We start from the raw sequence: 26,120 nt of genomic DNA on the forward strand, positions 1-26,120 counted from the left end.
TGGGGGAGGTGGAGAGAGGGGAGGGAGGGGAAGGAAAAGGAGACACGGGGAAGAAAAAATAAGGAGATGGATGTAAAGTGACCTGAGACGCCAGTGTGTCTGAGTCAGAAAACCAAGAAGGAAGATAAAATCCCTGAGATGTTGTCACTGTTAATAAAAATCCTGTTAATGAGCAGATCTTGTCCCGCTCGGGGAACAGCATGAAGAATGTGCCAGCATGTGTTTGTTCAGTCTGTAAACCTTTCCTTTCTGCTCTCCTTTCACTGCTTCCCGTGGACACAGATACAAAAGACAACAGTAAGTGATTTTCTTTGTTGCTGTAATGAAGAAATGTGTGTCGTGTCTGCAGCTCTGACGTGAGCGGTGCTTCATTGGTAGAAACCTGCTCCGGACGTCTGCTGACTGTGTCTCGCACCTGCTCACCTGCACTTTTCCTGTTAGATTTGTCAAAGCAGAACATCTCTCCCCTGGATCACTCCACACAGACACTAAGGAAGAGATCATGTATATTAGCTCATTTAAAACTGATTTAATGTTATTTTGAGTATTTTTCTGAAACAGATGTACGGATATTTGGAGGGCTGAAACTGCCACATTAGTCATTTCATTGTATTTCTGTATAGTTCTTGTGCAAAAGTCTTGGACCACTTTTCATTTCTCTGTATTTCTTGGATTCGGTGCAGCAATTTAATGAAATGTGCAAACATACATAGAAATGAACATGACAGAGTTTGTACAGCTCCAACGAACCTGAGTAAATGTTTGTCATGCGCAGCTTTATTTTTCAGCACAAACTGAACTCTGTCCTTTCAGTATGTTCAGGAACAGCTCTCCACACATTTGAAAACAGCACAGGTCGACCAAAGTGTTGTACATGGTAAAAAAAAAAAAAAAAGCAGAGCAAACACACACAAAGAACAAAACAAAAACTCAGTCATAACTTAAAGCTGGTGAGTAACAGTGTGTTTTCAGACGGGTTTGAAGATGTTGAGTGTTGGAGGGATCCTAATTTGAAGAAAGTTGCCCAAAGTTTGGGCGCAGCAATCACAAAGGTCTCCTCTGTGTTGTAGCCTGCTTCTAGGGACGATCAGAAGCTACTTATCAGCTGACCTGAGACTCATTTATCTACAAAATATTTTATTTAAATATACAATGTCACAAAATATCAGAGTATTCCATTAAAAACTGTAGTTTTTAATTTTTGCTGTTATTATAGGATGTTTATCTTTTGATGGTTTTAGAGGACCTGCCAGAACTAAGAATGATGAATGAGCTTCAGTCAATCCCTCTAGATGTGTCTCGATCTGTACGCCCTACTTTACCTGCCTGTACTCTGCCAATTTCATTACTGTGTGTGTGTGTGTGTGTGTGTGTGTGTGTGTGTGTGTGTGTGTGTGTGTTCAGTATTTCAGCCTCCAGTGCTGACAGAGATGCCAAAATCACACACAGTGTTTTCTCTAGAAGACTTCAATCTGGCCTGTGAGGCCACCGGGAACCCGGCACCCACGTACGTACACCTGTGTGTGTGTGTGTGTGTGTGTGTGTGTGTGTGTGTGTGTGTGCTGACATGGCAATAAATGTCCTCATAATAAAACAAGAACAAAATTGTCTCTCAGCTGTTTCCCTCCCCGAGCTCGTCCCTCTCTCCACTCCCTGCTTCTCTCGGGGAGACAGACTGTTAACAGTAATAATAACAGCTGTAAATGTTACACTTCCTCATATTTATGTATTTCTGTATTTCAGGCCGTCAATCAAAAGGCTGAAAATTTTACATGAACCTGTTTCCGGCTTTGATCCAAAGATAAAGACTCGCTGCTTTATAATGAAAATGTAGATCCTTCAAAATAGCTCACAAATAAATAGAAGCTGTTTTCTTCATTGTGTGATTTAAGGTTTGTTTCTGTGACTTTGTAAACTGCTGATGTGCTGACAGCCGTTCTCCCCTCTGTGCTCATAGATTCCGTTGGCTGAAAGATGGCGAGTTGTTCGGATCTGAGACCGAAGGATCCGGAACGCTGAGAGGCGACAATTCTTCCCTGGATATGTTAGAGGGTGAATACCGCTGCTACGCCTCCAACAGTCTGGGCACTGCCATGACACAAACCGTCAAAGTCAACGTAGAGCGTGAGTCACACAAAGGCACAGATGTCACACGATCATATAAAATCACACACACACATCAGTGAGTCAGTGAGGTTGATCGGGGCCACCTGTTCTGCTCGCTCATCTCAAGTTGCCACGGCAACCATTTCCCGGAGACAGCGCTGTGACGTCACTCAGTAGGGAGGATGTACCGTGGGTGTGGAGGATGAAGCCGATGGCTGCGGTCAGCGTGCACACAGACTCACTAAAATCTCTCCAGATGAAATATTATACTGTACGGGCTCTTGCTGCCCCGGATCTCACCTCCGCCGTGGTTTTGATTGCAGTTCAGTTCTTTCAGATTTTATTTATTTATTTCCTCTGCAAATTACTTCCATAATTTGTTGTTTTTCTTCCTCACAGTTTTTTTTTTCTGCGATTGAATATTGCTCTGTGACTTCCAGAGAACCATTGTTCTCAATTAATTTGGGAAACTTCAATGTTTACAATCAGCTCAGCCAGCGTTTCTAAAGGTTTTGATGACTAAATGTCAGTTTCGACAGGCAGCATGTGGTCGAGGTATCTTGATTTACCCAAAGCACCATCAGAAAGCTGCTTTTAGCAAATAAAACTTTTAAACAATGTTTCAGAGCAAAATAAATAACTGGCTGATGAAACCTGAGAAGCTGTGCAGGAAATATGAGATTCAAGTTAATCATGTGACCCAAAAAGACAGATGATGTCACTCTGTGTCCACATGATTGTAAATATGCAGCTATTGTTTCAGCTCCTCTTAATTACAAATGAACCCTGGCATTGTTTTTATATAATTTAGGCATTTAAAGTCTATTATCCTGGAGATTTCCTCCAGTCCACTGTGTTACAACAGCTGTGGAGTGTATCTTTACAATTATCTTCTTCCTTCTTTGTATTGTTTTATTTTGCGTCACTATTTTCATTGTTTCTTCATTGTTACCTGCACAAGTATTAACTTGTATTCTGCTGCTTTGTGTTTCAGCTCAGCCAATTCTCATGAAACAACAAGTGGAGCGTGAGCGAGGACTCGTGGGACAGAGTATGGTCCTGTCCTGCAACCCTCCAAAAAGCTCGCCTCCTCCCAGCATCCACTGGATGAACATAAGTGAGTGTGCCGATCTGTTTCCTGTCCCGTTCATCAGCTGCCTGCCTCTGTGACACACAGACTCTTTATGTCCACTCTCCTCCATTTTTCTATGACTGACCTTCTCTGCCTTTTCAGTTATCAGCTTATTGAGGCTGCGGTGCAATAAAGCGAGGCGCTTATTGTGCATTTGAAGAGCAAACTAACCAATTTCATTTTACACTGACGTGAAAAACATTTTCACCTTCCACTGCAGTTTCCATGCTTTGAACTTTATTTCCCACCTACATTAAACTGTCCCCGTCCCGGCTCAGATTTGATGCACATTACTCGGAGTGAGAGAGTGACGATCGGCCTGGACGGGAAGCTGTACTTCGCGAACCTCGTGAAGAGTGACAGCAAAGAGGACTACATCTGCCACGCCCAGTACAGAGAGGCCAGGACTATTCTACCTGCCACTGCTGTCTCCCTCTCTGTCAAGCAGAGTGAGCGCACACACAACGCACAATGCACACAAAGTGTTAAATATAGAGATAAGAAAAATCAGAAAAGTGAGTCAGAGCATCACGCTGTCCTGTGTGTGTGCGGACCGTGATCACGCTCTCTGTGTGAGGTAACATCAGCCAGAACAGTTAATTATGTCATGCAGACTACACTGTAACACAACTGAGACACCAGTGTTTGTTCCACTATGATGACGCGTATATGCTCAGTAACTAGATCACAGTCGACTAATCAGCCCTGCCCTGTAGGCTATTTGTCTTCATTTCATCATTTATTGTTGCAATAATCAGCATGACCGTGATGATCGAGCTTCACAGTTTCCGTGTCCTGATTTCTGTCTTCACATCGTCCAGGTAACAGCGTGGCTCATGGAGGAAAACCCGAGTTCTTCCACCACAGGAACCACTCCCAAATATCAGCGCTCAAGGGGAACAGCGTCACCCTGGAATGTTTACCCAGAGGCCTGTAAGCATCTCAGTGTGTGTGTGTGTGTGTGTGTGTGTGTGTGTGTGTGTGTGTGTGTGTGTGTGTGTGTGTGTGTGTGTGTGTGTACTTCCACCTTCAGTTTGTTTACACGTGAAACTCATGTCATGTTTATGATCCTTGTGGCATAAGAATGACTGACCCACCTGGTTCGCTCTTTCAACGCACTTTATTCCCAGTTGCTGCTCTCACAACACTCAGCTGTGGCTTTTCTGCTACAGCCACACACAACAACAACAACAACAACAACCACACTCAGGACCCAGTTACTGTTTCATATTTTCTCTGCTCGTAAGAAATTGGCCTGCTGACCTCATGCAGCCTTGCTCCTTTTTCTTCATATGAAATCATTTGATCTGTCCAGTTTCATTCTAATGATCCTGCTTCCTGTCTATGGCAACAAATGGACTCTCACTATAATTTTGAGTTAATGATGAAAAAGGATGTTACATCATTACCAAGATCATCTGCATGCACTCAGCTCTAATTTCCTCCTGTGATCGATCTTCTGTTCGTCGCCTACCTCACTTCCATGATCGGTTCTCTCTCACAGTCACATCCTTCTGTTCTTCCATGTCCGTCTCTGCAGACCCACACCTCAGGTGGAATGGAAGAAAAAGGATGGTGTCCTGGCAGACACAACCGGCCAAGTTATTAACTTTGACCGCTGGCTCCACTTCGACAACATCACCCTGGATGACGACGGCGAGTACGAATGCAAAGCCTCCAACACCCACGGCTCCATCACGCGCTCCTTCACGGTCACTGTGGAAGGTAGGCCGCTGAGCCGAGCGCACAGACGATCACGGTGCTCTGCTGACCGTGAGGACGTGATCTCTGTGTTAGTTTGAACTCTAACGTGTTTGTGCTCCTCTGTCTGAGATGATTGTGAGTCTTTACTGAAGAACATGTGTACATGTTCACAACTTCAAAGGAGCACTTCACTAATTAACATCAACAGGTCCTGAAGCCTGTTCAGAGTTACAGCCAAATGTTCAACAGACAAGTTCTGACTCTGAGATTTATATTTTAGGGTTTAAATGCTGCTTTTCTTCGTTTTCCAGCGGCTCCTTACTGGATGAAGGAGCCTCAGAACCTGATGTACACTCCCGGGGAAACAGTCCGACTGGACTGTCAGGCGGACGGCATCCCGAGGCCCAGCATCACCTGGAGGATCAACGGTCAGCTGTTAACAGGTACAGCAAGATTCTGACGGACCTGTTTGTGATTCTTTGGGGAGAAACTGTAGCACCTGATGTGTGTGATTGATACTCAGGAGTTATCGATTTCTTATATAGTGCACATGATAAACTACCTTTAAACAGCTGGGGCAAACAGACTTGTATTACTCTGATGATCAGCACTTTGCAGAGTGAACCGTTCCTTCGGGTAACTCGATGTTGATTCTATTAAAGCTTGATGGCCACAGACATAGATTTGAAGGCAGGGCAGAGCGAGCATTTCCTGGCTCCAGGCTGTCGACTTTCTGTGGACAGAGAGCCTCTTAAGCTTAACGTGAATTAGATGGACTCACCAAAAGAGAGAGAGAGAAGTGAGAAGATAGAAAAATAAACAGAGAGTAAGGAAATAAATCATCAGAACAAAGAAGAGGGAGAAATGACTGAATCAAAAGACCGGGGCAGAAAGAACGGACGATGGAAATGAGACAAAGAAAGAGTCCACATTTCTGTATCAAACCTTCTTCTTGATGTTTCGCACATTCAGAGTTTACATGTTACTTGTGAAGATGGGCTTTTAGGAAAATTAAAATGAGGAAAGAAACTAAAAGCCACATAAAAGGAAGAAAAGGAAGGAATATGAGCACACTGGGAGGGAAACTGAGAAAGCAGCAGAGGGAGGGAGGTGACAGGCGGTGACAGCTGCTGCTCCTCTCAGTGGGCCTCAGCTTCTCTGTTAAACAGTTCTTTAGATTCAGCCTGTTTCTGTTTGACAAACTCTACATTGCCTCCTCGCCTCTTCCCCCCTCTCCCTGTAGAAGTGGATGAAGAACCTCGGCGCACGGTGACCGCAGGAACGCTCATAATGAAAGACGTGAACATTGGCGACACGGCCGTGTACCAGTGTGAAGCCAAAAACGACCACGGCTCCATCCTCCTCAACACCTACCTCTACGTCGTCGGTATGTTTCCCGCCGGGTTCACGTCCTTCTTTGTTCTGTCTCACCTGTGATTGGTTAATGACGGCGTCTCTCCCTCTGTCTCAGAGCTCCCCCCTCAGATCCTGTCCCCTGATGGGTTCATCTACAACGCCACCAAGGGCCGAGACGTCGCACTGCACTGTGAGTCTTTTGGCTCGCCACGACCCCGCGTCACATGGTGAGTGTCACACAGTGTGGATTCTCATCAGTGTAACTAAAATACCCTCTCTGTATTCTCTCTGCTGAACCTTTTCACCTCAGTGAAAATCATTTCTCTAACTACACTGTGCAGAATTTAACCTTCACCACTAGGGGGCAGTATTTTATCAGAAAGTTTGATTAACCAGCCCTGTGGAGAGAACACTAAACCAGGGCTGGGTTTTGATGATCGATTTATCGATTAAAATCGATTCTGGCTTTGATAACGTAAAATCTAGTCATTAAAATCCTGAATCGATTTTTAAATATAAATTTATTTTGCCAGAAACGCCAGAATCTCAAGTTGAACCTCACAAATTTTCAACAACTACCAAACAGCTAAAACAGTAAATGAGAGCAGGAACACGGGTCCTGCACAAAGACGTGAACACAAAACGCCGACGCATCAGAATCAGTGAGATGTGACTTTCTCACGCGCTGGCACGGACACGGTCACGGTCACGCCGTCGGGGCTGAAAGCCGACAGCTCGCTGATTCTGAAGCTGCGGGTTTTTATCTCTCCAAACAATATTGACTCAACCAGCAGCAAAAGAAGATCCAAACTGCGCTTCACATAAACATCGGCATGAATTGCTGTTTTGCTTCCACCAGGATAAAATCACACTTCATGCAGAGCTCTCTCTCTCTCTCTCTCTGCACTTTCCCATCTAAAAATCTGTTTTCTGCATTATTCGCTTGCTTGTTACGCACCAGTCTACCGTTGTTTACAGCCTGTCGGCCGCTGTTTTTTTCCTTTTACTTACTTCGGAAAAGAAAGCCTCATTTCTGCCGTTCAACACTGAACAAATGTAAACTTTAAAATTATGCAAAATTGCAAAACTCTCAGCTGTGTCTGTAATCAAACCTCCGTAACTTTGCTCTGCTTCACCTCAGCAGCATCAGGTCATGTTCATGTGTTGATTAATGGTTTTCTTTCGTTTTTGATCTACTGCAGAATATTTGTATAAATCCCAGACCAGGAAAATCACCTCCATGTTTTTCTGTTTTATCCTCAGTTACTTTGACACAAAGGCGTCTGCTGTGATGGTCACACCTGTGACAAAGTCTCGCAAGTGTCAGCTTTCTTTTTATAGACAAAAAATATGGAAATGTGCTGATGCGTGATCAGAATTATAATATTTCTGACTGTCTGAGGCAAAATTTCCCCGATTCGAATCGAATCAATCGAATTGAATCGAGGATCAAATCGATTTGGGACCTTGAGAATCGAAATGGAATCGATTCTAGAAATCAGCGAAGATTCCCAGCCCTACACTAAACCAGAAGAAAATCCAGCATATAGATGGCATCCTAAAGTTAAGGGCTTGATAGAGGAGGGTCCACACTAGTTTGAGAGGTGGCCCTTTCAAACTAGTGTGGTCAGAGGTGTGGTTAGTCTTAGAGGTGATTATAAAAAGTTGGGCTGTTTTCTGCCGTCAGTTTTTTTCAATGTAAAATCTGCCAAGAGAGATGATTTTTCAATGTCATTTAGTCATTTACCAACAGAGGAGGCAAAGTTTGCTAACTGTAAGCAGTAAAGCTTGTAAATATGGATGTGCGCATGCATTAACTACCTTAAGTAACTAACAGGTGCAGGACTGTAGAGTCTGTGTGTGTGGACGGGTATTAACATCTTCATGGGGACCAAAAATTGGTAGTTTACTATACTTGTGGGGACAAACAGCCCGAGTATGAAGGCATTTTTGAGACTCAAAGTGTGGTTTTAGTGTCAGGGTTACAGTTAGGTTATGGTCAGGGTCAGGGTTAGGTGTTCATTTTTGATGGTTAGGGTAAGCAGCCAGGGAAAGCATTATGTCAATGAGATGTCCCCACAAGGATATAAATACACACGTGTGTGTGTGTGTGTGTGTGTGTGTGTGTGTGTGTGTGTGTGTGTGTGTGTGTGTGTGTGTGTGTCAAAGTGCATGCAGCTGGATGATTTGTGCAGGTAACTAAAAACAGGCAGATCAGTGTGTACGCTGTCCGTGAAATTCTAGTGTTTTAATTGCAGTGAAATAAGGTTTTATTACATAAAAAAGGTGATTTTAAACTTTATTAAAGCCTATTTATTGACAAGATCAAAAACAAAGAGCGCATTCAAACTATCAAACTAATTCAAACCGTTTGAGTTGGAGCTGGTGGTTGCTGACGTGAATTAAGTGTCTAAGAATTACAGCAGTTTCTATACACATCCCACATTTGTACAGCAGCGTTATCAGTCTAGTTGTGCTAACAGTGAAAAGACACTGGTCATGAATGAGCCATTGTTGGTTTGGCTCTTTACTTTGAATGAAACAGCGCCCTCGTGTGGTTTTGTTTGAAATGCACCATGTCTCTGATGACCTGACCACACCCATTTCCCAAGTATGAAGAACTGAAAGCAGTCTGCATTTATTTTTATCTCCAGCTGTCGTGTGATTAGATTTTCAGTTCCTGACATCTGGAAACAAATGTACACTTACAGCTATCAGGTTTTTTTAGTTATTTAACCACCAAAACTTAGAAATACTGTTCTGGGTATCCTTGAAAAAAAAGACATCGAATTTCATTAGAAAACAAATGTGATGTGTTGGCTTCCACTGTGCAGTTCACATTATGTTCTTCCCCTCTCTCATCATTTATTGATCCCTTTGTGTTTGTTATCAAGTCACTAATCAGTGAGGATACACACTTCCATCGATCCAGGTCCTGGGACCTGATTCTGCAATCGTATGTTAGAATAAGTCTGCAATGATTCTGGAGACACAGAGCTGATTAGCATATGTAACGATCAATATCTTTGCTCTGTGTGTGCGTGTGTGTGTGTGCGTGTGTGTGTGTGTGTGTGTGTGTGTGTGTGTGTGTGTGTGTGTGTGCATGTGTTTGTGTGCGTGCATGTGTGTGTGTTGCCTGCAGGGACCGGGAGGACACGGGTGCTCTGCTGTCGGACCCTCTGCTGTATCCTCGTGTCTCCATTCTGACCAACGGGACCCTCAAGCTGTCCGACGTCAGCCACAACGACAGCGGCGAGTACATCTGCTCCGTACAAAACACCAACATCTCCATCACGGCCAAGCTGGACGTCTTCCGTGAGTCTCACACATAAAAGTGAAGCTTCATATAAATCTTGCTCCTCTCTGATGGAGCCTGGAATTATTTGCGCTTTATAAAAATCTCTGCTTGCACCTGTGACTGTGTGACTGTGATATGAACCATTTATGATGCAGTCATTTTGTTGTAAGCGTTTACAGAAAAAGTCACTAACAAATGTCACTAATTCCTCGGTCCTGTGTTTCCTGCGTTCCTTCAGGTCCAAGTGAGATACTGACGCCCCCCCAGGCTGTTCGCGTTGTCCAGGGAAAGAGCGCTTTCCTGGACTGTGACGTCGACACCGATCCTCGGCTGAGGGATTACCAGGTTGTCTGGAAGAAAGCGAATCGGAAACTAGAAGAGACATCAGTAGATGACAAGTAAAAACACACACACACACACATACTGTGCAAAACAAAGCACATTTCTATTGCAGCTTCTGTCCTAAAAGGAAAAGAAAGAAAAAAACCTAAAGATCTTTTATTTGGGAGGAAACAGAAGAAATCTCTGGAAATTCAAATTCAAATTCAAATTCAAATTTTATTTGTCACACACACACAACCATACACAGTATGACATGGGGGTGAAATGCTTGTAGCTGTACAATGCCTGACCATTAAATGACAGAAGAAAAATTCTACAATATTTACAATTTACTACAAAAATTTACAAATTAACTTAGGAATTTACAGTAAAGAATGTGCAAATAGCAGAAGAGATTATAAAGATAAGGATTATAAATTATAGGAATTATAGGATTATAGGAAATGTGTGGTGGTGCGTGTGGTGACGTGTGTGAGAGTCCAGTCTTATAGTGACGTGTTTGGGAGAGTCCAGTCCTACACCTGGTTCAGGCCCCGAATAGCCTGGGGGAAGAAGCTCCTCCTCATTCTCTCTGTTTTGGCCTTAAGGGAGCGGAAGCGCTTCCCAGACCTCAACAGTGAGAAGAGTCCATTGTTGGGATGGGAGAGGTCCATCATAATCTTCCTAGCTTTGGACTTGCACCGCTTGGTGTAGATGGACAGCAGGAAGAACAGAGGACTGGTTTCTGAGCTGGAAATTTCTCTTTCTGAGAGCAGAAATCTAAAGACCTTCATGGTGAATGTACTTATCTATGTGATCCCCAAAATGACACACTCACAAATTTCCTAATAATTAAATAATCCCAGTGACTCATTTTCATCTTAATTTGGGAAAAATAAATAACTGAGTCATATCATCAGCTGCTTCTTCAGAGGATTGAGCTTCAGAACAGGTCAGACATGTCTGATCACAAGACTCGATCCTTTATGGGAAGCACCTGAATGGACTGCATGATGGATGCTGGACCCTGAAATGAGTTGCCAAACATACTTGTACAGCTATTAATACCACAAAAGTTTATGTCTGTGAATGAAAAACAACCAAAATGTAGTGAAAGTGCATACTTTGAAATGCAGCATCGTCGATAAACGTTCATGACTCTCAACACAGAGAGAGAACATTACAGCAGCTCTCAGGTGTCACCATCCAAGAAACATCTGAGTTCCTCAGCTCTGAACTGGAGGTCTGCATGTCTCTGTCAGGGTGCAGAAATAAATGACTTGTACTGTTGTTGTTACACAGAATTACACGTGTGCTCGTGTGTGTGTGCAGGTACACCTTCTTCAAGAACAACACGCTGAAAGTGACAGACGTCCAATTAAATGACAGCACGGAGTATTCCTGTGAAGTCATCACTAAAGTGGACAACGTGATTGCACAGGGCTCCATCACTGTCATAGGTGTGTGTGTGTGTGTGTGTGTGTGTGTGTGTGTGTGTGTGTGTGTGTGTGTGTGTGTGTCTGGACTGTGGCTCTAATTGTTTTCTGTTGTACTCTCAGCAAAACCGGACCCTCCCAGTGGTCTGACTCTGTCTAATGCTGAGGGGGTCAGTGTGACTCTCAGCTGGAGCCCAGGACTCTCCCACAACAGCCCCATCACAGGTACCACACACACACACAAACAAAACATGCGAATTTTGGTATCTGTTGTCATGTGCTGATAGTGGAAGCAGCTGAAGAGGACATTTTCATTTCCTGCTGAGACTCTTAACCTTATGAAATGTTCTGGATTTTTCTGAGATGACTGAAAAAGGAGTACAGCAGGCCACCAACCTCCACCAATCACACTCCATCTTCATCAGTTATGAAAAACATGGGTAACGACAGCGAGACCTGGATGGGCATGATTGGGAGGAAAGGCCTCCCCGATCTGAACCCGAGCGGTGTTTTGTTATTGGACTTCTGTGCAAATCACAGTTTGGCCATAACGAACACCTCGTTCGAACATAAGAGTGTCCATAAGTGCACGTGGCACCAGGACAATCGGTTTTGTAATCGTATCACCAGACCTGCGACCATATGTTCTGGACACTCAGGTAAAGAAAGGGTCTGCGCTGTCAACTGACCACCACCTGGTGGTGAGATCGATCAGGTGGCGGGGGAGGACGCTGGATAGACTCGGTGCACCTAAATGCGTAGTGAGGGTGTGCTGGGAACACCTAGCAGAGGCCCCAGTCCGTGAGATCTTCAACGCACACCTCCGGCAGAGCTTCAACAGCATTCCAAGGGAGACTGGGGACATTGAGTCCGAATGCACCATGTTCAGCATCTCCATTGCCGAAGCTGCTGCATTGAGCTGCGGCCGCAAGGTGGTTGGTGCCTGTCATGGAGCGCTGCTGACTTTGACTGAGAAAATTGTCAGACGGTGGAAGGAATACTTCCTGGACCTCCTTAATCCCACTGACACGTCTTCCGAGTAGGAAGCAGAGTCTGGGAATGAGTGGGATGACCCGCCAATTTCCTGGGGTGAGGTGACTGAGGCAGTTAAACAACTCCTTGGTGGCTGAGCCCCTGGTGTGGATGAGGTCTGCCCCGAGTTCCTGAAGGCTCTGGACGTTGTAGGGCTGTCCCGGTTGACACGCCTCTACAATGTTGCATGGAGATCAGGGGCAGTACCTGTGGACTGGCAGACCGGGGTGGTGGTCCCCATCTTTAAGAAGGGGGACCGGAGGGTGTGTTTCAACTACAGAGGGCTTTCACTTCGGTGGCCTCAGAATCTCATCTCTGCTTTTCGCAGATGATGTGGTTCTGTTGGCTTCATTGGGTGAGGGCCTCCAGCTCGCACTGGAACCGGTCCGTCGTGATGAAGAGAGAGCTGAGTGTAAAAGCGAAGCTCTCAATTTACCGGTCGATCTATGCCCCTACCCTCACTTATGGCCACGAGCTGTGGGTAGTGACCGAAAGAACGAGATTGCGGATACAAGCAGCGGAAATAAGCTTCCCATAACGGGTGGCTGGCCTCTCCCTTAGAGATAGGGTGAGAAGTTCAGCCATCCGGGAGGGGCTCAGAGTAGAGCTCCTCCACATCGAAAGGAGCCAGCTGAAGTGGTTTGGGCATCTGACAAGGATGCCTCCTGGGCGCCTCCTGGGTGAGGTGTTCCGGGCATGTCCTACCGGGAGGAGGCCCCGGGGCAGACCCAGGACACGCTGGAGAGATTATATCTCTCGGCTGGCCTGGGAACTCCTTGGTGTTCCCCCGGATAAGCTGAAGGAGGTGGCTGGGGAGAGGGAGGTCTGGGCTTCTCTGCTTAGGCTGCTGCCCCCGCGACCCAGCCTCGGATAAAGCAGAAGAAGATGGATGGATGGATGAACACCTTAGGCATTCCTGAAACAAACCATGTTGCTCATTCAACTTTATTTAAAACGTATTTATTTGAAAATTACAAAGAGTAAGAACAACATTGAAAAGAATGTCTATTTCAATAGCGGGAGTTAAATTCTGGAATGAGTTAAAAGAAGTAATAAAGGTCAGTAGTGATATAAACCAGTTTAAAATAAAACTCAAACAATAAATTTTAAATAAGTATAAGAATGAAGAAAATGCAATTAACCCAAGACAGCAGTCAAACTCATGTTTATTTTCTTCTGCAAATTAGCAAATCTAAATATAGTTTTAGTTGAACATGTGAAAATACTTTTTGAGATGTTATGTTCTAAGTTGAAGGCGTTGTATACGTTTTTGTTGTTCAAATTTAGATGATGAGGATGTAAACCTGAGGGGGTAGGGCTAAATAAGTATATACTTCTGCCTACTCCTTTTCAAACAACTGTATGGAATGATTTTATGAAACGTTGGTGAATGTATATGTTTGAAATAAAAAAGAACTGAACTGAACTGAAAAACCGACCTACAGCTGAAAAACAGCTGATGAACCGGATCATGTCTGACTCCTTCCAGAGTTCATCATACAGGCTCGGGAGGAGTACCACACGGAGGAGAGGAAGTGGACATGGGAGGAAATGAAGAAAGTGCCAGGCGACTTCAACCACGTGGAGCTGACCCTCCATCCATTCTCCACCTACCGATTCCGGGTCATCGCCATCAATGAGGTTGGCAGGAGCAGACACAGCAACTCCTCAGACCACCACAGCACGCCACCTGATGGTAAAGAACAATACCTCAACTTGTGCTGTGCAAATGTTGGTATAGATCCAATATCAAATAAATACAGGGCCAGTACTGCCAATACCAGTACTGATACCAAAGCTTAAAGGCAGCTTATGTAGGGAAGAGCAGCATGATTTATGAGATTCTGATTTCAACTGTGATTTTTAATTTCCACAATAATTAGTTGACACAACAAAACACACTCTTCAGCTTTTCGTGTATTTTAAATTGGGAGGTTTTTTAAATTTATGTTTGCTATAGGACATAAATAAAATAGACGTGACCGTGAACATCACAGGTGCATGTTTGAGGTATACACTTTATTTAACACAATTCACTGGGCTACGTGCTGCAACTAAAAGATAGAAATAAAAATCGATCCTATCATGATAGTATCGATCCGATACCAGTACCAGCATTGGTATCGATCCGCCCACCTCTAGCCTTAAGTGATAGGATCCATGTGTCAGAGGCTGGAAAAGACTTCAGTGAATGAAACAACAATATAAGCTAGCAGCAGATGTGATGAGCTTTAGAGTTACAACTGCTACTAGCAGTGATTTTTATAGACTGTGTCCAGGAGCTCAATATGAGGCGTGGCATTACCCACCGGTTTTTGGAACAGCAGTTTATGGTCATCACCGTGTTGTTCTTCTGCAGGAAGTTTGTTTCTGCTGTGAAGTTTTACCATGGAGTCTGACTCACAGCTGAGCCTCAGGCTGACATTAGAGGGACGGAAAATGTATTTACCATTAATTACATTATCAGTCTGAAAGTTTCACAAAGAAATATAAAACATGGTTGATCAATGGTCATGGAGATCAATAAAGAAGATCAATACAGGATGACTGAAGTGTGTTTATTAAACTGAGATATTTTCCTTCACCCTTTTAGTTCCCTCCATCAACCCTACAGGAGTGCGCAGTAACTCCTCAGAACCAGGGACACTGATCATCACGTGGGATGTGAGTACGTCAGCGTGTATGCAGTGGGCTCGAGTAAACATCCTCTGATATGTTTCATGAAAAGCACAGTCCACGGGCACTTCATATTCTTACTTTCTGTTGCAGGAGATAGACAAGCGTTTCCATAACGGCCAGAACTTCCAGTACGAGGTGCTGTGGAGGGAGGCCGATGGGTCAAATGTAAACTGGAACTCCGGCCGTGTGAGGTCTCCACCGTTCATAGTGAACAACACAGGAACGTACACACCGTTTGAGATCAAAGTCAAATCTGTCAACGCTCTCGGAGGAGGACCGGAACCAAAGTCGGAGAGCGGGCACTCCGGAGAGGACAGTACGTCATCCCAGAGCTTCATCCCTGTGGCCGAGTGCTGTAATGGGAGGGCCTGTTATTGTGTGTAACTGGGAACCATTACAGGGCTAAAGCCTGTGTGCACCCACTGAGAGGACTGGAACTAAAGCTCATACATACACATATAGAGACAGTACATGATATCTACAAGTCAGTAATACTGATGACAGTGAGCCAGTTCTGAAAATATCAACTTAAAACAATCTGAGTTAACCATGTTTATCCATACAGCTTATGAATGCCATCAGTCATAAATAATCTCACTGCAACAGCTTCATGAAGCATCACATCACAGCTCTTTCTGTCAAAATGTCAAATCTAACATCTCTTGTTGGAGTGCCCGGCAGCTGTACACATGAATGCTTTGCTGCTGTGCAGGCTGTTAATCACTCAGAGCATATAGTGAAGTTTCCTGTCAGTGCTTAGATCCTGCTGGGAAAATGTCTTTAGGTCAAAAGTCAAGAATCTCAATGAGTGGATGATGGGAATGATGCAGCTGAGGGTTTAATGTCTCACGCTGAATGTTCGGCATGTGAATCAATAATTGCCTCTTTTGTAATGTTGTCATTTTGATGAGAAATACGAGTTTCAGCTCGAACTGACTTATTTCTGTTTAGGAGGTTGCACATGCGTTCTTTCACAGGCTTAGAGAACTGTTCAGTTAGAGGGTAGTTAGGAGGTAAAAAGGTGATGACTGCCAAGGTCATTCCTCACAGCAGTCATCACGGTTTCCTTCAGTTACCTCGAGCTCTGAGGTCTTCACTGGTCTTTGGAAAGCTCAGTGTTTTATCAGCAGCAGCAGCAGCAGCAGCAACGCGTGACATGACACCGTCCAAAGGTTCTTACCAACGGGCTAAGCTTCTTCAGTTCTAGGGTCAAATGGTGGAGAGTCCCAGATTTAGGCCATATGGGAGTGTCCCCCCCACAGAGGGACAAAAGGGCCCCCTGATGATCCTCTAATCACATGAGCCAAGGTGTGAAACTGGGTGTGGGTCACAATCAGCCAGAGTTTCAGGTGAGCTCATTGTGAAACCTGACCCCACCTTATTATGTCATTTCCTGAGGTCAGATGGCCCAGGGTGTGAGTGGGCGTTAAGGCATCTGGGAAGGATCTCAAAACTGGATTATAGATGGCAGAGAGTTGGTGTCACAAGCTCCGCCCTCTGTTCAAAGATGGTCGCTCACAGTGGACATAGATGCTTCTTTCACTCCTCTTTCAAACCATCTGTCCTCTCTGTCCAAAATGTGAACATTGGCATCCTCGAAAGAGTGACCTTTGACCTTAAGATGCAGATGGACTGCTGAGTCTTGTCCTGTGGAGGTGGCTCTTCTGTGTTGTGCCATGCGCTTGTGAAGTGGCTGTTTGGTCTCTCTGATGTAGAGGTCTGGGCATTCCTCGCTGCACTGTACAGCATACACCACATTGTTAAGTTTGTGTTTTGGAGTTTTGTCGTTCGGGTGAACCAGTTTGTGTCCAAGTGTGCTGCTGGGTCTGAAGTAAACTAGGATGTTGTGCTTGGAGAAAACTCTCCTGAGTTTCTCTGATACACCGGCTACAGAGGGGATGACAATGTTTTAAGTGTTTCCTTTGCATGTGTGTGTTGCTTCTTTTTTCCTTCAGGCTTAGAGGGAACATGTTCTGCCCGGTGGTGTAGGGTCCTAATTACTCCAAGTCTGTGTTCCAGAGGGTGATGGGAGTCAAAGAGGAGGTACTGGTCCGTGTGCGTGGGCTTCCGGTAAACTTCGATGTTGAGGTTTCTTCTCAATGCGCACAGCACAGTTCAGGAATGACAAACAGTTATCCTTTGTGTCTTCCCTAGTTTGACACAAAGGATAACTGTTTGCCATTCTTTAGGAGTTTTCTCCAAGCACAACATCCCAGTTTACTTCAGACCCAGCAACACGCTCAGACAGACACTGGTTCATCCCAAAGACAAAACTCCTAAACACAAACTTAACAATGTGGTGTTTGCTGTACAGTGCAGCGAGGAATGCCCAGACCTCTACATTGGAGAGACCAAACAGCCACTTCACAAGCACATGGCACAACATAGAAGAGCCACCTCCACAGGACAAGACTCAGCTGTCCATCGGCATCTAAAGGTCAAAGGTCACTCCTTCACACATCTGTCTTCTCTTGGCTCGTGTGATTAGGTAGAGGGTCAATAGTGGGTCCATTGTCCCTCTCGGTGGGTTACTCCCAAAGAGCTTAAATCTGGGACTCTCCACCATTTGACCCTAAAACTGAAGAAGCTTCTCGAATGAGAGGTGAAACGTCTTCAAGCAACTTAAAGAAGTCCAGACGCTTTTCTTTCCAAGCTCCTTAGACTACGATGACCTGGATCAATGAGGACCTTCACAGACACATGCTATTAAACTATTCATCATTTCAGGTTCACGTGCTTATATTATGACATCACCGTATTGCTTAGAAATATCCTGACAATCACAGACAAGTCATTACTGCAGCAATGGGTATTTACTAGTGTAATGAATTCAGCAGAAATTCAGAAGTTTGTCTCTGACAGAAAACCGTGCACACACACATACACATGTTGCGTATTCATATCTTGTGTGTAACTGACATAATGCTTTCCCTAGCCCCTTACCCTAAACCTAACCATAACCCAGTTGTAACCCTGACACTAGAACCACCTTTTTTAGTTTTAAAAATGCCTTCAGACTTGTGAGGACCAGAATTCTGGTCCCCATGAAGGCTGTTGGTCCCCACAACTATAGTAAAAGTCCAACTTTTGTCCCCACAAAGATATCAATACACATTCACACACACAGTCATAAACTGCGAGTTTGTGCAAATAACATCGCTGCTGTGCTGATTTCTTATGTTCATGCCTTGCTGCTTCTCTCAGAGCCAGAGGAAGCGCCGACTGGAGTTTCAACCACCGTGATGAACAGCACCATCAGAGTGAGCTGGAACGAAGCCCAGAGGGTCCGAGGTTTGCTGCTGGGATACAGGGTAGCACTTCTCATTGAGTTTAATTACCTGACTCACATCACAGAAATGCTCTTAACATTTAAATCCTCTGTTCATGTAAGGTTATTACTTGGTGCGATGTTTCAAAAATTTAATTGGACTTTGGCTTTGAGCCTCTGCCCATCTTTAATACTGAGAAACTTTATAATCTTTCTGTCAATCAAACCCCAGAAAATAGTCCCGAGTGGCATCTTTGATTAGTAGAATAATGGATGAAAACACAGGCTGATAAAAGTTTTTATCGTGTTCTGAATTTTTTAATTTCATTTTCAGCTGTAACTTTATCAAAGCACATAAAGTGTGTTCATGTTTCTCTATGCTTGTTTCAGATCTACTATAAGAGGCTGGCTCCCAAGGCCGAACGGAGCCGGAGGTCTCTCAGACAATCCCAACATGAGGAGGACAGAGGAGAAAGATCTAAACAATTGAGTGAGACAGACGAGCACAGCTGGCAGGTGGAGGAGGTTGACCATAGCAAGACCTCAGCGGAGGTGACGGGACTGCGACTGTTTTCTGAGTATGAGCTGACGGTCACTGCGTTTAACAGCAAAGGGGAGAGTCCTCGCTCCCCGCCGCACCACTTCCACACGCCGGAGGGAGGTGAGTTTCAACCAAACACTGCTGTTTGAGGGTCATGTGACCATGGATCGAAGTGCAATTTGACAGGTTCCACAAGTCAAAGGTCAGCTGATCTGAGCAGCATTGTGTAGTAAGTTAGCTGTCTGCTTTAATTACCAATTATTTGAAGGTATCAGAATGCTGCTCTTGTTCCAGCCCATTGCAACCTCTGCACCTGACCCAAAAGCTTACGACACGACATTCATATCCGAGCGGACTTTGACATTCAGACAGAATAAAGTCAACCGAACTTTCTTCCCTCGTGTCTAAGAGTTCAGGATCAGTTCTCAAGTTACACAAACCTCACCTGGAACTGTTCTGTGTGTGCAGTTCCTGGTCCTCCTGCAACTCTGGAGTTTGAAAGCCCGACAGAAAAATCCCTGATTCTCTCCTGGAGCCCTCCAGCTGAGACCAACGGCATTCTGCTGGGATACATAGTGCAGTACCAACGGGGTAAGGTCTGATCCTGGCTGCGTCATGAAAATAAGATGAAGTTTAACGATTGTGACTTTTCTTTTTGTGTTCATCCTTGAATTCTGTTGTAACTTTACTTTCTGGTGTTTCCTTCAGATTTCAATGTTTTTCTTTGTCCCTGTTTAAGTTTTATTTATTTCACTTTCTGGGAACAGCGTTTGGCCACCAAGCGTTCTTAGTCATGTTTTTCTGCCTGGTTTGTGTTTCATCTGTAGAGGTGGAAAGCAAAGACAGTCCTGTGGAGATACTGAAAGTCAATGATCCCACAGTAAAGCACATCACGCTGGACAACCTGGACCCCGACAGCCATTACATCTTCAAAGTAACAGCATGCACAAAGATTGGACAAGGCCCTCCCATCACACGCAGGGGAGCCACCCTGCTTGATGGAGGTGAAACTTCAGAATTCTGCCTCACACCGTTTAGTGTTCGGCTTTATTTAGTGAAATAAAACCAAATTCTCAAATTGACCTTGTTTTCTCCACCCCCCTGCCTTCTAGAGCCTCCGAGAAACATCACAGTAACCTCTGGTAACGCATCAGTCCACCTGAGCTGGGTGCCCGGAGAGAGAAACCGAAACCACGGCTTCCACATCCAATACCTCAAGAAGAGCGGTAAGGACAGGACGGCTTGCAGGGAGAGGAAGTTTGAGGGGGTCTGTGAGCATGTGTGGACAATGACTCTTAGAAAGGGGAATAAAGGAGCTGGAGAGTAAGGAAGGAAAACATGTCTGAGTCCTTCTCAAAGTCTTGATAACAGTTCCCGGCGGTGATTCGACCAATTATTTTGAAGATCCTGACTCTAAATGATCGAACAGAGGTTTAAACTTCAGTGTTGAAGAACAGCATGCGGAGGCTCAACAGTCAAATCTGAAAAAACTCTCAAATGTCCAAAAAATAAACCTTTAAGGCTTTTTTCTCTTGAAGTTATACTTTGGTCTGAGAACATGACAGCCTGACTAATGGTTCAATCCAAAGTGAGACGAGCCTGAAGAACCTGCAGTGAACCAAGAACAAGTAAACAGCTCCCAACTTGTTATGATGATAACAAGTAGATTAAACTGTCACGACTCTCTGATGTTTCATGCGTATCCAGTGATTTGAATATGAATTTTCACACTGTTTTGCTTCTGCAGCGTCTCTGGATCAACATCACAGCAGAATTATTAGAAAGAGCAGAAGAATCAGAGACAGTTCATTAAATGAGAGGAGGAACAGCTTTAGGATTGATTCCTACTATGTTCTTCATATGTTTCATTCTTCTCTGCCGTGTGGCTGCAGGAGGCGGTGGGTGGGAGAAGTCAGAACAGGTCAACACTACGCAGGGTTTCTATATGCTGACGGGCCTCCAACCAGGAGCTCAGTACCACCTGAGGGTCATGCATGGAAACTCCACTTATTGGCAAGGCGAGGCAAAGACCGTGGAACCATGTAAGTATGCAGAGTAGTAGAGGTTGATGCCACAATCTTCACAGATTCACAAATCTAGCACTGTCGACGTCCTGATGCGTGCTCAATCATCCAGGTAAGTAAATCCCAAAAAGTTAATTCTGTTCATCTGGACGTAACGTTTTCAGTGGGAGAAACACTTCATCACTGATTTAAGCGACTTCTTCAGTCTCAGCTGACTGCAGGTTTCCCCAACCTTATAAACAGTACATTTGTATAATGACTGAAACCAGCCCACTGAAGGAACAATGGGCTGGGAGGTCAGTTCCTTGATCATTAGTATGCAAATTCTCTGAACAAAGCTTGACCTGGAGCTTTGATCTGGTTGGAGGATTGCCAGGATTTATACATTGGAGAAAGTAAACAACCTCTGGCGAAGCGGGTGTCACATCACAGAAGAGCTACCTCGTCAGGCCAAGACTCTGCAGTCTATTCACACCTACAGGCCAGTGGACACTCTTTCAATGTAACATCCTGGATAGGGAGGAACGCTGGTTTAAGGGCGGAGTCAAGGAGGCCATTTATGTGAAAAGGGAAAGACCATCTCTGAATCGAGGAGGGGGCCTAAGGGTACATCTGTTACCATCTTACAATGCTGTGATTGCAGCCATTCCCCAACTCTCTGTGAATGGGACTCATGACCATTGATCAATGAGCTTTGATCAGTGGTTGTTGATCAATGGTCAAGAGAATTTGCATATTAATGATCAAGGAACTGACCTCCCAGCCCATTGTTCCTCAGTGGGCTGGTTTCAGTCATTATGCAAATGGACTGTTTATAAGATTGAAACCTGCAGTCAGCTGAGACTGAAGAAATCACCTGGATGATGACGAAGTGTTTCTCCCACTGAAAACGTTACGTCCAATGAACAGAATCAACTTTTGGGACTAGCACTGTGGAGTTTTCAGGCGGGCTAATCTCGCTACCTGTGTGAAAATCATAATTCCAAACGCGTCTGGACTTCTTTAAGTTGCTTGAAGACGTTTCACCTCTCATCCGAGAAGCTTCTTCAGTTCTAGCGTCAAATGGTGGAGACACCAACTGTCTGCCATCTTTAATCCAGTTCTGAGATCCTTCCCAGACGCTTCCTGGGCCATCTGACCTCAGGAAATCACATGTTAGGATGGGGCTAAGTTTCACACTCGAAACCTTGGCTGATTGGGACCTACACCTTCACACCTTGGCTCATGTAATTAGGTAGAGGATCATTAGGGGTCCTCTCGGTGGGTTACTCCCAAAGAGCTTAAATCTGGGATTCTCCACCATTTGATCCTAGAAGCTAGAAGCTTCACAGATGAGAGGTGAAACGTCTTCAAGCAACTCAAAGAAGTCCAGACGCTTTTCTTTCCAAGCTCCTTAGACTACGATGACCTGGATGACTGAGAACCTTCACAGACATCATTCCAAACATTTCTGTGACAGTCTGTCTCTGTTCTCTCAGTGCCGTCAGAGATAACCGGCAGGTTCGCCACCCAAGGCTGGCTGATTGGACTCATCAGCGCCATCGTGCTGCTGGTTCTCATACTGCTCATCCTCTGCCTTATCAAACGCAGCAAGGGCGGCAAATATGCAGGTACGCTGTGGTGCGCAGCTGGACTCACACTCTCTGACTCACACAGACTCTAACGCAGAGTTAAAGGTTTCTTTTTTTCACAGTGAAGGACAAAGAAAGTAAGGAGGTGGACTCTGAAGCTCGACCAATGAAAGATGAAGCCTTTGGAGAATACAGGTGGGCCTTTTTGAATGTCACTCATGATTACAGGCTATGCTTGAAATGCATTTGCTTCCACACAGAACAAAGTGCTACGGTGGCCCTGCAGGTACAAAATACAGCAAGAGCACAAAACACAGAGCGACCCTGCGATTTGAGTCAGTGTGTTGTTGTTTAGTTTTTGCACAAAAATCCTTCATGTCGACACAACAATGAGATCAGTTATATACAGTATGTTTTTATATAAACAGTGATAATATCCCTGCAGTAAATCATATTATGAAACTTTGTTTTGTTTCTGAAACATCGAGTTTGACGGCTTCATCTGAGCGTGCAGCTCGTCATGCTCGCAGCTCTGCTTCCTTTCATTCACTTTTCTTTCTCCCTTCAATGCTCTGCCTGCAGATCCCTGGAGAGGTAGGACAGTTCACCCCTCTGTAGCACTCACATGTGTGTTTGTGTGTTTGTGTCGAGAAGCTGTTTAGATTTAATGAAACTTTTCATTCTGTGTGCATTTCTTTGAGTTTTTGTGTAATTAGGCATCATTTGCATAATCAGCCTGCAGTCCTTGAACACCAGGAAGAATTTTATTAACATTTTATTCATGTGTTATTTTATACTATGTTATTTCATATTTGTCTTTTCAGCATTTTTAAAATTGTTTATTTTATATCATTACATTTTTTTTATTTAAATACTTTAAATTTATTTAAATACTTATAATAACTTGATCCTCCTTAACATGATGAACTGTTAAAGAGGATGTACTTACCCATGCAGTTTCTTTCTTTCCATTTTCAGTTTGGGACATATTTCACAAATTTGACACAGTTATGATGTCACCGTGTCTGTGTGATGCTACACAGCATGTTCCTGCATTTATCAGACTTCACTTTTTGTCTGTGAGAATTTACACTGAGTCTCTGTGCCGTCCTCCAGCGATGGCGATGAGAAGCGCTCGGACAGCCAGCAGTCTCTGGAGGAAAGTAAGATGGGCAGCGTCGACTCTCTGGCTGAATACGGGGACAGCGTGGACATCCAGTTCAACGAGGACGGCTCCTTCATCGGCCAGTACAGCGGCCGGGCATCTGTTCCCCACGGCAACGAGAGCTCGGGCCCCGCCTCCCCCGTTAATGCAGTCCCACCTCCCCCCGTCGCTCCCTCCATGTCGAGCATCCTAAATCGGCCCAGCTAGAGACACACATGGCCAAAACACACACACACACACACACACACACAATGTCAGTACATTCCATTGGTTTATGCAGTGAAGCTGTTTACAGTTTACAAACACACACAAAAACACACACACATACAACCGCGTGATTAGAAACTCGTATGAGCGAACAAACTGAGTGAGGTGAGGGCGAGAGCTGCACCAGCTGCTCCTGAGCTCGGTGAGTCAGGTTACATGAGCTCAGTCTGTTTGCAGGATTGTTACTGAACATGTAAAACTTCTGATTTTGTAACAACTGAGATGGTGTTCGGGACGCGTAGCCCGCCGAAGACACGCAGCGAATGTTATTCTGGTCTGCAGCATCTGATTCAGCTTCACATGTCAGTAACTACTCACATAGATTAACACCCAAATGAGTACATGGAGACAGTTTAAGAGCTATGAAACTTCAATTGAATTCATAATAAAGGGATACAAAACAGACTAGTTCTTATGTAGGATTATTAATGAATATTTAAAATTCTGGACTAACTTTTTGTAGTCAATGACCACAAAGCAAACAGTTTGCTAGTCTGGAAGAACCAAGTGACAGCTGATTGGCTAACGGTGAATATCAGCTTAAACATAAAAATAAAATAATAAAGCTTATTAATACTAATTCTGATAAAGGATCCATTCTCTGTGCATTTTAGCTAATACAGTTTGAGCTTCTGATGTCCTCTCCGTACCCTTCATGACGAGTTCTGACACCTCAGCATATCTCAAACTAGAAAGTCACCTGAGCGGCTGCAGGTGGAGCTCCCTCTGAGGTTCTTTGGCTCTAACTGACATACATCTCTGGATTTATCTGGACTTCACCAGGTTTGTAGTGACCATGTTGTGGTTTGTTTACACGATGGAAAGCTTTGTAATTGGGCACAAACAATTTACTGTTTACTAAAATCTTTCCTGATTTGATGAATGTAATTGCGAATTAAGCCGGGACTCGCTGAGATGGCCTTAAAGTGAAACCAGTCTCAGTCTCATAAGGAAATGAGTTTCATGGCTCAGAGTGTTGCGTCTGATTCTTGGTTGCTCCATCTGTCCACCAGGACAAAGCTGCTCTTTGACTTTTTACCTTAGAGTGGTGTTTGCACATGACGCAGTAAAGTTAGACTTTAAATAGAAACTTAGAGAAGCTGGTGCAGCTCAGCCCAGGAGACGGAGATGATTTATGGGAGAGCGTCACAAAGAAAAAGCAAAAATCTGGGAGTTTTTCATCTTTCATCTTGGACCAAATCACTTTATTTCATCGTAAACAAACATTTCAGTCTCTTTTTGTTTCCTTAGCATTTTTATATGTCGATTTTTTATATTTATGTGTTTTTGTTACCAACTTATGTATCTGAGTTTGCATGCATGCGTCATGGAATGGTTTTTACTATTTATAGATGCATGCCAGCTTCCAGGCATTTCTAAAGCATTTCATTGATATTTGAGTTAAAGAGCGAGACTGTTACGCTCTGTGTGTGTGTGTGTGTGTGTGTGTGTGTGTGTGCGTGCGTGCGTGCGTGCGTGCGTGCGTGTGTGTGTGCATGTGTGTGTGTGCTTGCTCTCCATTCCTGCCCTTTGACCTGCAGAGAGGGGAGCTCTGTTGCCTTAGGAGAGTCCAGATGAACCTCCTCTCCTCCCTCTTCCTGTCAGTCATCTCTCCTCAGACGCAGCTTCATGTGTAAAAGTTTTCAGCGTTGCAGTTTCTGCAAACGTCCATTAAACCCTGTAAACGGCCAGCAGACGGCACAGTTCACTGCTTCAGATGTTTCAGGGCTGCCTTTGAATATGATTGGAAAAATTCCTATGCATACACACACACACACACACACACACACACATACTGATGAACACATGAAGTGGAGGCCCACATGGCGGGTCCTCTGTAGCAAAACGGACCCTCTGACGGAGCGAGGGAGGAGGCGGAGGAGAAAGAGGATCAGATGTAATCGCTCCCTGAATGTAAATAGAACCTTGAGATTGTCAGTTTTTTTATTTCCATTGCTTCTTCTCTAAAATCATTGAATTGCAGTTTGTCTTTTTATCTTTTGCTCTGTTTGATTTTGTACTTGTATTTTGTATCAACACCCTCCCCTCCATCGTCTAATCTTAGGTTTTCCTTTCGTGTCGCTCAGTAGCCTCGAGACGTTTAGAGAAGATTAGAACCGTAGAGAGAAAAACACTCCCCTTCATTCATTCAGTTTCTTTATAGCGCGTAGCAATGCAGCAAATAATACTGATTATTAAAAAGCTATGTCATAAATGTTT

The 26,120-nt window shown here is 44.4% G+C and overlaps 1 protein-coding gene across 4 annotated transcripts in view; it reads left to right on the forward strand.

The window, feature by feature from the left end:
- Nucleotides 1–26,120, forward strand: part of LOC146551333 (neural cell adhesion molecule L1.1-like) — a 47,633-nt gene that overhangs the window by 19,934 nt on the left and 1,579 nt on the right. For 2 of the 4 annotated variants that reach the window (XM_085258848.1, XM_085258847.1), the window contains 27 exons: nucleotides 283–297; nucleotides 1,405–1,507; nucleotides 1,958–2,124; nucleotides 3,101–3,223; nucleotides 3,517–3,687; nucleotides 4,060–4,171; nucleotides 4,779–4,963; nucleotides 5,254–5,385; nucleotides 6,186–6,329; nucleotides 6,414–6,525; nucleotides 9,441–9,613; nucleotides 9,835–9,994; nucleotides 11,250–11,377; nucleotides 11,477–11,578; nucleotides 13,875–14,081; nucleotides 14,979–15,049; nucleotides 15,155–15,380; nucleotides 18,269–18,375; nucleotides 18,723–18,993; nucleotides 19,342–19,464; nucleotides 19,701–19,877; nucleotides 19,986–20,099; nucleotides 20,766–20,915; nucleotides 22,376–22,507; nucleotides 22,591–22,663; nucleotides 23,051–23,062; nucleotides 23,585–26,120. The exon at nucleotides 23,585–26,120 is cut by the window's right edge and continues 1,579 nt beyond it. In XM_085258848.1, the coding sequence (XP_085114974.1) occupies nucleotides 283–297; nucleotides 1,405–1,507; nucleotides 1,958–2,124; nucleotides 3,101–3,223; nucleotides 3,517–3,687; nucleotides 4,060–4,171; nucleotides 4,779–4,963; nucleotides 5,254–5,385; nucleotides 6,186–6,329; nucleotides 6,414–6,525; nucleotides 9,441–9,613; nucleotides 9,835–9,994; nucleotides 11,250–11,377; nucleotides 11,477–11,578; nucleotides 13,875–14,081; nucleotides 14,979–15,049; nucleotides 15,155–15,380; nucleotides 18,269–18,375; nucleotides 18,723–18,993; nucleotides 19,342–19,464; nucleotides 19,701–19,877; nucleotides 19,986–20,099; nucleotides 20,766–20,915; nucleotides 22,376–22,507; nucleotides 22,591–22,663; nucleotides 23,051–23,062; nucleotides 23,585–23,840 (3,746 nt within the window). In that variant the 3' untranslated portion in view covers nucleotides 23,841–26,120. The remainder of the gene's footprint in view (nucleotides 1–282; nucleotides 298–1,404; nucleotides 1,508–1,957; nucleotides 2,125–3,100; nucleotides 3,224–3,516; nucleotides 3,688–4,059; nucleotides 4,172–4,778; nucleotides 4,964–5,253; nucleotides 5,386–6,185; nucleotides 6,330–6,413; nucleotides 6,526–9,440; nucleotides 9,614–9,834; nucleotides 9,995–11,249; nucleotides 11,378–11,476; nucleotides 11,579–13,874; nucleotides 14,082–14,978; nucleotides 15,050–15,154; nucleotides 15,381–18,268; nucleotides 18,376–18,722; nucleotides 18,994–19,341; nucleotides 19,465–19,700; nucleotides 19,878–19,985; nucleotides 20,100–20,765; nucleotides 20,916–22,375; nucleotides 22,508–22,590; nucleotides 22,664–23,050; nucleotides 23,063–23,584) is intronic. The other 2 variants (XM_085258849.1, XM_085258850.1) reach the window with 2 other exon arrangements.

This window comes from Mchenga conophoros, linkage group LG20, assembly GCF_057382185.1.
Source record: "Mchenga conophoros isolate Kocher_MC1m ecotype Shallow Benthic linkage group LG20, M_conophoros_male_GT1.1, whole genome shotgun sequence".
NCBI lineage: Eukaryota > Metazoa > Chordata > Actinopteri > Cichliformes > Cichlidae > Mchenga > Mchenga conophoros.